This window comes from Pecten maximus, chromosome 5 (assembly GCF_902652985.1).
Source record: "Pecten maximus chromosome 5, xPecMax1.1, whole genome shotgun sequence".
In the NCBI taxonomy this organism is placed as follows: Eukaryota; Metazoa; Mollusca; class Bivalvia; order Pectinida; family Pectinidae; genus Pecten; species Pecten maximus.
Genome location: NC_047019.1, coordinates 26956519 through 26968240, shown reverse-complemented (window position 1 = coordinate 26968240; position 11722 = coordinate 26956519). Strand labels below are relative to the sequence as shown.

The window sequence follows — 11722 nt, the reverse complement described above, 5'->3', positions numbered from 1 at the left end:
ATAATTCCCACAAATTAATTTGAAAACCATGTGAAACACACACACACACTCACATTAAGAAAAGTTTCTTCCTTTTTAATGGGACATACAAGTTGTGTTTTGTTAATAAATGTAATCATTAACACACAAATATCTATCAAAGTGAAGACATCAATACCGACATTTATGTACTTAAAACCAGTGCTTTAGGAGGAAATCGCTGGACAAGTCCATAATTGAAAGATCGAAGAAAGCCGAATAATAATGATAATAAGAAACGGAGCAAACAAAATAGGTTCCCCTCCACTTTGTTTGGGGGACTTAATTATATATGTAAACTACCTGTTTTTTTAAAAACTAATATGTTAAAATTATTTCACATTATGTCAAGAAGAAGCATTTTTATCTGAAAACTATAGTTACTCATCAGTAACTAAATAAATGACAAAAATTGTCTCGACTAAAACATTGAATTTTAAAACGTTTTCAGGAAATGGCTTGTCAGTTAAATTTGAATGCTCATTATGAAATATTTCTGTTAGAGGTCAGAATGTTCCCCTCACAATATAATAATAGAATATGTTACAATATTGTTTTTATACTGAAATTTACTTCAATGCAGTTAACAAGAACACTAGCTGATCAATGTCTTCATGACTGCTTTGTCATCTTGTTGAAACTGAACACTTATACAAAAACAAGAGACCCAAGAGCCTTAACAGTCACCAAGTTCTATAACATATGTCGACAGAATGAATAGCAATTGCTCCCTATTATCAGGAAAGCTAAACATTAAGGCTGGTCAGTCAATTTTCAGAGATAGTGAATACACATTTGAAGAGCTACTTTTTTTTTTGGATTAGATTCCAAACTTTCTTTTTAATGGTCTCCCACTGTCTGTTGTGGATAAGTCCATTCTGTGTTTTGCTTATAGCAATGCATTTCTTGACTTCCTTGAAACCAGGACATTTCCCATTTTTTAAGTTGTCCTGGAAGAGCTTTTCAACCTCTTCGATTTCTTCACATGTCCATTTAACTCTCTGTTTTGTCGCTTTTTTCTCTTTTGGTGGCAGTGGTCTGGAAGTTTGTGGGATTTCCTCCAATTCCATAGCTTCTGGTGTTTCCTCCGATTCCATTTCTGAATGAATTAAAAAAGCAATATTAAAATGTACATTCTTGAAAAACAAAAGGCAATGGACTTTAATGATCATCCGGCTATAAAGTATCAATGATATACTAGCAGCGGTACAAGTGGACCAATTATTTAATGATTCAAACAATTCCAAATTTTAGCAATAAAGCAGTATTAAACAAAAAGTACTATTGTAACCGCTAGTTACTATAATGTCCCCCAAACTACCCCTACAGTCGTAAATTATGCTAAATTTAGACCAATCAGAAGCCTCCATTTTGTAACCATGATAACAGTGCTTATCTAAATTTCAACCAATCAGAGACCAGGATCCGTTACCATGGCAACGGATGGTTTCGTAAATGGTACCATTTTCTTTGGCTGCCCTCAATACCCCTATGTACCAACTTTCACCGAAATCCAACCAATGGTATACCTGTGTTCTCCTGACTTTTTTGGTGCAATGCCGCCTCAATGTCACTAGAATTCCCAGAGACAAAGTCTTCTCCTTCTTGTATGATTTCTAAAACGAAATCAAAATCATTTTGTATAGACACAAACCCTTAAAGGACTCAACCCTCCAAAATCAAATAGTGAATGCTATTTTTTAGATTTGAACAAATCAATTTTTAATATAGAATAGGGTTAGTAAACTAGCAACTGAGACTTTTATTGTATCTTGGTCTGGGCATTTCAAAGTAATGCAAATATACATCAGAATATATCTTTGATATTCATTCTTTTAAAAACTGGTTCCGAAATGAAATAATAGATGCATTTCTATCTAGGTGCTGTAAACATTCTTACCATCTACACTGATCTCTTGAATACTTTTGCCTTTGAATTTGCTGACTGCATTGAAATCTTGGATCAACATCAGTTTTCCTTCACTGACAGTGTCTGCATTTCCCTTAGTATCGTTGCCTTCACTGACAGTGTCTGGATTTCCCTTAGAGTCGTTGCCTTCACTGACAGTGTCTGGATTTCCCTTAGTATCGTTGCCTTCACTGACAGTGTCTGGATTTCCCTTAGTATCGTTGCCTTCACTGACAGTGTCTGGATTTCCCTTAGTATCGTTGCCTTCACTGACAGTGTCTGGATTTCCCTTAGTATCGTTGCCTTCACCGACAGTGCCTGGATTTCCCTTAGTATCGTTGCCTTCACTGACAGTGTCTGGATTTCCCTTAGTATCGCTGCCTTCACTGACAGTGTCTGGAGTTCCCTTAGAATCATAAGAGTTCACATTAGCATTTTTCTATCATTACCAAGCTTGCTTCATGAAATCAGTTTGATACTCCTTATGAATGAATCTTGCTTACATAAACTTAAATTGACTTTTTTTGTACATGTATATCATGATTTAACAGTAACTACATTTTAAAATTGCTACTTTCTGCTTACAGGGCGATAACAAGAAAAACAAAAATTCATTGTGTGAAATTTTTTTTGATAAATAATCACCTTTTGATGTAGAGCCAATGCTCTTTTGAGATCTGTTTCAAAATTCTCTTTGTCCTCTGCGCATCTTAACTTTCCTGAAAGAAAAACACATCTTATTTAAGACAAATCGTGGTGCCATGATAAAAAATTGCAAGTCAAAATATTCTCAAGAGATCTTCAATGTATTTTTAAAATGGACCATGCACAACTACAGAAAAAGGGGACTCCAAATATGAAGTTTGACAATGATTCATCATCCAGTACCTTTAAAGAAAAAGAGATAGCAAGAATGGTTTAAGGACAGCCAGACAAATGGCAATTTGAAAAAGAGAAAATAAAGAAAGTCTCGAGTAAGCTGTAAAATCTCTATGTGAAAAGAGCACTAGCAACAGCTTATTTCTTAATGTTTGTATTTACCAGCCACAATGAAAGGTTTCAATGATATGTCTGCATATTACTAAACAAAACTTATCCTTTAACAATGAGTAAAAAAAACAATTTTTACCATATATTTTTAAGAAATACACTTAAATATTTTTTATCATGATTTTATGTATACTTAACAGCATAATGAGTCAAGTTGAATAATTTCTTTTAAGTGTCAGATGGTAGTTATTATAGTAACAAACTGCTAGCATTGCAACTCTGATCTGATGTCTTTCTCTCACACACTCTTAGAACTCATCAACACTGATTTGTTGTGGCTGATCACATAATCATAACATTTAAATCAAACTGAACATCAAATTGAAAATGGTTAGGGAGTCATGTTGGTCACCTTCTTCCCTATAATTTGGTTAAATTAGAAATATTTTGCTGGGGTTTTTTTTTGTATAAAGTTGGTATATTTTTCACTTTATATCAAGAATATCTAGAATTTTTCCTCGCTTGCTGGTCATCATAAAAAAGCCCACAGTAATATCCTCAGGATTATACTGCCCTTAACTGCTTTAAAACATTTTTTCAATACATACTTTGTGCTTCAGGAACACTTCAAACAGTAAGACATATTTTTGGTATTCTTCTTAAACATCAACTTATCAAGACAACTGTAAGAATTGGCTCTTCATCAAAATTGTTTAATAGGATTACCGGATTCTAAAACCATGACTCCCTAACACTGAAATAGAAACATCAACAGCAACATAACTCTTTACACTGTACCTCTTGTGAACTTCACTAAACTGTGAGAAATTTCAAATGGTTTCACAGTTGCTCTGGTTACATTACACCTTAAAAATTTTAAATGTTAAGAATTAGAGATGAATGTTATTTGTTACAAGCTAACTGATATATTATCTTACAGAATGGTCATGGTAAAGAACAATCGATCCTTGGTAATTAGAGTATTGGTACAGGGAGGTGTACTTCCTCCGCAATATATTTTGTAGTTACAGAGTTTATATATATAATATTATAATAAGTAGGACAATTCGGAAAGCTAAGGCTCATCCAAGATTGGCCAATACTTTTATGTCCCTCTCTTTGATGTGGAAAGTAAAAGTGGTTGTGCATATTTCACAAAAATAAAATGGGTGCTTTCTGAAATCTTTGAAAGCACTGAAAAGATGGCGAAGAACTAAATTTTGATATGGAGATGCTTTTCTTTTGTGTGATTATAACTTTAGTTTGATGTCAATTGAACTATTAGCCCAATTAATTACAAAGAATTTTCCTGTGATTTTTAGTAAGACTTAGTTGTTTGTTTTTTTAGAATTGGTCAAATTATGAGCTAATTATGACATTTAGGAAAAATTGTTAATTATAGTTAAATACAAATGTATGTAGAATTGTAATTTGATACATGTTATAGCAGATATATCAAACATGCATCCAACAACTACTTTCCATGTTTACCCCTCCAAAAAATTATCAAAATACATTGATAAGTAAAGACAATCAGTCTCGAAAAAATACAATTATGTTTTGTTTGTCATGTTTTACCTGCTTTGATCACTCCAAAAGTACACTTCGTCTATTCTTAAAAGTTTTCCTGGCCACCATGCCCCACCTCTATCCCCTGTTAACTTAACCCAAACTGGGTGGCCAACGGGGCATGGTATTGGTAAATCTGCAAAATGAACAAGAAAATCTCAAAAAGTTATTTTGTAACTTAAATCCTATTCACATGTTTAGCAAATATTGCTGCGATATATATGCATTCAATCGACTGTTTAGAATAAACCTAGGTATGATTTTGAATCTCTTCATTGAGATCAACCCTTTGTCACAGATTGAAAATGTCTTTTTAACCCTACAAATAATATAACGGAAAGAATAATCTAAATTCTGTTATCAATCATTGCTCAGAATCAACTGAACACATGCATGGTCAGAGAACAGTACTAACACTATAAAGTATAATACATCAATAAAATATGTTATTCCCTAAGCTAGAGAGCTTGAGACAGGCATTAAGTGTAATATCATTTCAAGCCTAGAAATTGAAGATCATCATACAAGAATGAAGTGTACACATATATAGACAGGGTTCGTACAGGAATATTGTTATGAAATTTCTGGCCTTGTAGGGCCTTTCTGCGTAAATTTAAGGGCCTTCAAAAACTTTTAAGTTTTAACGTATACAAAAGACAACAAAAATTGCTAGTTTTATATTCATGTCTAGACTTTACATCAAAAATACTAAAAGCAGTCACGGAAGCATACTGATATCCAGAAAATTTAATTAGCTATAATAAAATTCTAACTTCAATCAGTGTAAACCAATAGGATAAAAAAAAGACAGCATATAATGAAAATTAATAAAGTTACTTATTATACAGAATTGAAGCTAATGCATATTTCATCAAATTCTAGGCTAAAATTTCCAATTTCAAGGGTACAAGGGTAAGTGACCCATAACCTATTCATGTCCAGACGGGGTATCAATACCCCGGTCGTCTTGGTAAAAGGCGAATGCTCTCCCACTACTCCACCTGATCATGACCACCCTATATAAAGCACTGGATAGAGTTCCCCAACTAATGGGCAACTATACTATAATTATGAACAAGAAAAAAAATATACCTGCTGTTTGTTGCCGACGTCTAGATCTGGATGCCATCATTGTAAATACCAGCTGGTACTGACTGAAATAAAAGCAAATCACTGAATTTTTTTTAATAATAATTACATCTATTAATTTCAATATGCTCTATTTTAACAATTACAGAGCTTTGATAAATGATAAATAATACACATTGTACTAGCAAACCCTTTAATGAAACTTTATGCAGGAACAACGCTTTTTATGTGATTGTCTGCATTGTATACTTACTTTTAATGCTTAATCATATGTGTTGCTTTTATCAGATGGCTTTAAGTGAAATTACACCAAACTGAGCGCAATAAAATCAAAATGAGAAGAAGCACAAACGACAACAGTGGAATTAAACTCTACAGCATTGAAGAAAACCAAATAGTTTAATCCACAAATAAATAACTCTAGAAATCAGAACAAAAAGAGCAAGCTTCAGAAAATTCGAAGTCAGAGAGAAAACCAATGAAACCAAAAGTGATATCCGCCAAAACTTGTTCCATCATAAACTTCAAAATTAAATTCTACTTATATAGTCTACAATTCCAGACACAATTAGGCAAATCTGTCAAAACAAAACATGAAGAATTAAATTTGCGATTTTATACATTCTTTTTGTAAAGTCGGAACTGTTTCTGTTAGCTGAAACATTGGATTTGTTTATGGCCTAATAAACCTACAATCGTCTTCACAATGTATTAAATTTACAACTAAATTTAAAATCCTGAGTACATTTAGTACTCTCAACGCATTTTAAAATTTTTCATTTTTCTTCCTACTTGTCCAAAGACATTAGTGATTTTAGTATACTGGGGCAGGGATAACTCTGGCTCTTAAAACCTATGGGAGATTTTATGAGATTAGCAAAATTCCCATGAGATTTGTCTGTATAAAGAGGTACAATTTTGAATTTTTAATGAGATTTTTTTTAAAAACATGGGTAAAAATCCCCAAATCTCTGCCCAAAGTGATCCCTGCTGGGGCTTTATGTACTACACACCAAAATGGTTAATAAGTGGTAACTTGTTTCAAACCAAACCTAACTTAAGTAATGATCATGAATGTTCAATAGTGTTCAGTGGCAATTTATTTACTTATCATATCTTGTCGGACATGTACATGTACATTTTGTATATGGTATTGGTCTCGTGTGGAAACATTTTGGTGTTTGAGTGGTCGCTCAGGTTTATTGGTGATTTCTTTTTCAAACTGGCCGGTAAAATATCAGCATTTGGTCAGGATAAAAAATCTAGTTCAAAATATTGACAGTCTAGATCTATGCACAGTAATGTTAGCGGATACAACAAGACAGCTATACGTTATTCTTGATCAGATCAGATGATCCTAATTTTAAAAGCTTTAAACTGTGAATTACATGTACGAGGTGTTTTATCTGTTATTATAATGAAGTCAATGTCATTTTAATCATTGTAGTACTTCTGAACATATAATCTCTTTAAAGAATTTTGAAATGGAGTCAGATTTACCAAAAATACACTCACAAATTTTGAGAAATTTTCGTAACATAGTTTAACTTTACAAAAACTTGCAAAAATATTGAAGTGAAAATATGGGCAGATCAGCATTGGTCTCTCAACCTTAAACGACCATAGCTATTAATAGGATGTAAAACACAAACAAACAAAACTTTATATTTACATTTGCTCTGCATAGAGCATACAGTATTAATGTGTGTTGTAGATTATATATAATTATATAATGTTCAACATTTGGTCCGACGCTTGGAGACGGAATATAGCGAAATTAATAATAACACTACATTAAAATGTAAGTAATGAATGTTTTAGCAAATGTTGATATGGTCCTATAACACCCATTGCTATATAAAGCCCTAGCTACCGATGACGGTGACCTGGACCCTGGAACCCTGAAACACAACAATGGTTGAAGTATATTCATACTTCAACTATGTATGATTCAAAGTTTGGCAAAGAATAAAGTTTTTAAATGTACAACAATTTAACCGATGAGGATTAAGTTTCAAAGATATCTGTCTATGTTTTGACGGCTCCAAATCTGATGTTTCTGACTATATAATATGCATAGCCCTACCTGCATAAAATACATTGCGTAAACAAAAATAATGTACGCTGTAGGATCGTATTAAATGATTGCACTCATACTAGAAATCACTGCACATTATTCAGGTTAGGAAATAATTACCTACAGGTCACTATCGGTAACCAATCAAAATGCAGGAATAGCGGAGAACTGTTTTACCTGTGATGGGCTCATCGAAAAGATTCCGTTCATTATAAATTCATATTTTCTTCAGTTAATCATTAAGTATTTACAACTCATAATTTCAACATTCATAGTACCGGACAATCGGTCCAGACCGATATGGCGGGTTACCGGACCGACAGCAAATTTGCCAGACATTGTCTGACGGACCGGCGTATTTCACATGGTCTGTTATATAGTTGCAATGCAGAGCAAATGTAAATATATCATAAATAACTTAGAATTCAATAGAATGTAAAAAATATAGAGAACCTTACCACATATATGACCTAGCTGTTCAGACACCTTTCTTCATGACAATGGAGATAACCAGAACAAATCAAAACAACCAGTAAAAATATCAGGTCGACCAAAAATGAGCTTGTAACAAACAATCCATAAAACTCTGGATTGATGAATGAGAATATTCTCAACAAGAAATTAACAATATAGAACAAGCAAAAGCCCAAAACTTCTACTCTCTCCATTGTCAATCATTTACAGTGTTTTTACATCTCTGTGAAATATTAAAAGTAAGAATCGTCAATATTGATCATTGCTTTTGAAATTGGTTCAACATTTGTGTACAGTTAATTAAAGATTCCCATTTGGGCTATAATATGAAATTATGGACCAACAATTTTGGTGAATGAAATGTGTGTACGGGTACCTATATTTTTTCACTTTCAAAAATATCAATGATATTGAAAATAAATCAGAATTTTACAATCAGGTTTTTTTATGTCACATTGCAACAGGAAATATCAGTTTACAATTAAGATGACCCTTAATAAACAAAAATTGAGGGTACGTTGGATACTTCCATACTAACTCTAATGTTTCTACTTTAAACAGACCGTCAAAGTGATGATGGAGCACTGTTCTGTTGTCATACAGTCTGAGATTAGTGAAAAGATCAGGCTGGAGAAACTTGATTTTTTTAAATCAACAAGTGTTTTTGTGCAATCAGGGGTGTACAATTCTGAAAATTTTCCACTAGCCCAAGGGCTAGTAGCTTATTTTTTCCCCTAGCCCTGATGAAAATTCTACTAGCCCTGCACTTTTGAAATTTTTCAATACATGTATTCTATTTAAATATTGTTTTCCGAAATGTACCTTTCCCTCAACATAATTGATCAGAATCTTGCCATTTAACAAAGAATTCAACAATTTTAATATTGTTCAGAATGTTATATGGTCTGTGTGTGAAAATAGTCATAACTATTGCGAAAAAAATTAACTGTACAGTAAAATAAGTTTACACACTTCAAAATAATTAAGAGTATAAAAATATGGATTTTATTTTACTGGTTGTAGATAAGAGTTAAAACTTTCTGACTGTTGCATGTACCTATACAACGACATGTCAATATTGTATTTTGAATAGTTAAACTGAAATATACTTCAATCTAAATTATATGAGAGGAAATAATTAATTTCAAAAATTTAAAGCTGCTAGTTTAAATAAACCAACACATTACCAACTCAATCACTACTTTAAAATAGTTCTGGTTTCATGTCATAGTGAACTTGAAGTTTAATTCACTCTGATCCACTACTTTCTAGATATGTTTGTTCTCCATCTCATTTCCTGAGGGAAAAACTTATAGCTAGCAAATTGTATTGGAATGGAACTAAAGGTGCCAATGTCAATGAACTTTTAACTTTTAATCATAATCATAGGAAATTATTATCATGACAATTCAAGTAAAGCTCAAATTTTAATTTAAAACAATGTTAAGTCGAGTTTTTCAGGTGAAAATGTTATGACAATTGTCAATCTGTCAAATATATTTATATCTACAAGATTCCCCTACTTTATTTAGAAAACCAACAGCTTAACAAATTTGGTGTGATCACGCCTGCTTTGTGAATATAACATCTATCAAAACAGACCTGTACATATAGCAGCACCAACGATCTAATTTCAATTTCAACAGGAAGATTAACTCAACTGATAATAAGATCCATATATCCTAATAATAAATATGATATGATCACTAACTGTCACTTCATAATTTAATTCCTATCTTAATTATCTCTGTAACTATGCTGACATGTCGGCAGACCGTCCGTATCTGGGTCACTCGTGTTTGCATCTGGATCACTCGTGCGCTTGAATGCTATCAATGGCATAACTAAGCATTTGATAGACCTAGATGAAGATATTATTTACGTTTGGGAAACGTGTTGAACCGATGTCAACCACCTGTGGTTGAAAAATCTTATTAACTTGACCAGTTACCATGTTTACAAATGTCAGAACTGTATACAGAAACAAACTGGCTTTTAATGTAGATTTATTAACGAAAATTTTGGTACAGAAACAATTTGACTTTTCATGCCATAGAGCAGCTAGCCCTGACCTGAAAACTACTAGCCCCGGGCGTCTGGCTAGTGGAATTGTACACCCCTGGGCAATTACAAAGTAATAAATCTGTGCCATTTAGAAAATACATCGCATGAATATTAGGCCTAACATAATAGTTATAAATATCATTTAATATTCGTGGAAATGTCCAAGCGTAGAAGCAGGCCGTGTTCCTACATTACGATCGCGCGATTTAATTAAATAGACCAACAAATCACCGGCTGGTACATCATTTAATGTTGACAAATATATCTACATTTTTCTGTTTATTGCGTTATTAACATCCCTGTACCTAACATATTTCAATACATTAGCAAGGTTTTCAGAGTTTCTCTGTCGACAAATATACAGATATAAGCTGAAAATAGCACGCCCTAGAGTATTTTTAGGCCAATCGCGTGCCTTGAAACAGGAATAGCCTAGGCTAATAATGCATAAAAAAAGCTAATTCTTCGACTAGGATGATAACTGAGATTTGATTAAGATTTTGCCTTGAATTCGTTTAGGCCTATAAATTGTAAATCTCTCCGTTGATCAAACCCGTCGAGGTTAGGCTAATTCAGATTTCTAGAGTAGAGACGTTTTTCAATCGATCTGACTAGGTTGGTTACTAAACAATTTGCGTTTACGATTAAATAATGTTAAAGGGTGATTAACAACTGCATTTTCGTGTAAATGATTCATAAAATCAATTGAAATAACTAACTAGAACACTCGGATTTCGACTTACCTGATCACCAGCAAGCCTGTAATGGCGGCGTCTCCCGCGGTACGTTTTCGGCACTCCTCGGACTACTTCATTCATATGACACAGAACAAAAAACATTCCGATTGTCACTCGTTTTGTGGCAATGTCCGGAAAATGTCCGTAGTAGTCCTTTTCAGTTGGACAAAATTTCTTTAGTGGGATTTTTAAGACATAGTCTCAGATTACACCTAAGGTCATTTCCAGCACATTAAAACAGTCCATCTTTAGTGGTTACCGCTTAAGAATTTTCTACCACTGAAGAACGGATTGGACGTAAAACAAACCACCTAAGGTAGCAATTGCAAGCAGGGTACCTCCGTCCCTCCGTCCGTCCGTCCCTCCGTCCGTAAACAATTCTTGTTATCGCTATTTCTGAGAAAGTACTGAAGGGATCTTTCTCAAATTTCATATGAAGGTTGCCCTTGGTGCCTAGTTATGCATATTGCATTTTGAGACCAATCTGAAAACAACATGGCCGACAGGCAGCCATCTTGGATTTTGACAATTGAAGTTTGTTATCACTATTTCTGAGAAAGGATTTAACGGATCTTTCTCAAATTTCATATGAAAGTTGCCCTTGGTGCCTTGTTATGCATATTGCATTTTGAGACCAATCTGAAAACAACATGGCCGACAGGCAGCCATCTTGGATTTTGACAATTGAAGTTTGTTATCACTATTTCTGAGAAAGTATTTAAGGGATCTTTCTCAAATTTCATATGAAAGTTGCCCTTGGTGCCTAGTTATGCATATTGCATTTTGAGACCAATT

At 33.4% G+C, this 11722-nt stretch overlaps 1 protein-coding gene across 2 annotated transcripts; it reads right to left on the bottom strand.

Annotated features, from left to right (window-relative positions):
* Positions 1 to 311: 311 nt before the first annotated feature.
* Positions 312 to 11213, bottom strand: LOC117327695. 2 transcript variants are annotated; one of them, XM_033884803.1, is made up of 7 exons: positions 10934 to 11213; positions 5579 to 5640; positions 4496 to 4622; positions 2573 to 2646; positions 1919 to 2333; positions 1548 to 1634; positions 312 to 1117 (listed from the first exon to the last, which is right to left on the bottom strand). In XM_033884803.1, exons 5-7 carry the CDS (start codon positions 1986 to 1988, stop codon positions 822 to 824), a joined length of 453 nt encoding a protein of 150 aa, XP_033740694.1. In that variant the 5' UTR covers positions 1989 to 2333; positions 2573 to 2646; positions 4496 to 4622; positions 5579 to 5640; positions 10934 to 11213; the 3' UTR covers positions 312 to 821. The 2 variants fall into 2 exon arrangements, with proteins under 2 accessions (XP_033740694.1, XP_033740695.1); XM_033884804.1 differs by having other exon boundaries at positions 1919 to 2294.
* Positions 11214 to 11722: the final 509 nt, after the last annotated feature.

Bases quoted from the DNA above. Each gene is read 5' to 3' on its own strand.
- LOC117327695 (XM_033884803.1), bottom strand. From the start codon at position 1,988: ATGTTGATCCAAGATTTCAATGCAGTCAGCAAATTCAAAGGCAAAAGT. The intron at 1,635-1,918 runs GTAAGAATGTTT...ATTTCGTTTTAG, and splicing joins TCAAGAGATCAGTGTAGATG to AAATCATACAAGAAGGAGAA. The intron at 1,118-1,547 runs GTATACCATTGG...TAATTCATTCAG, and splicing joins AAAAAGTCAGGAGAACACAG to AAATGGAATCGGAGGAAACA.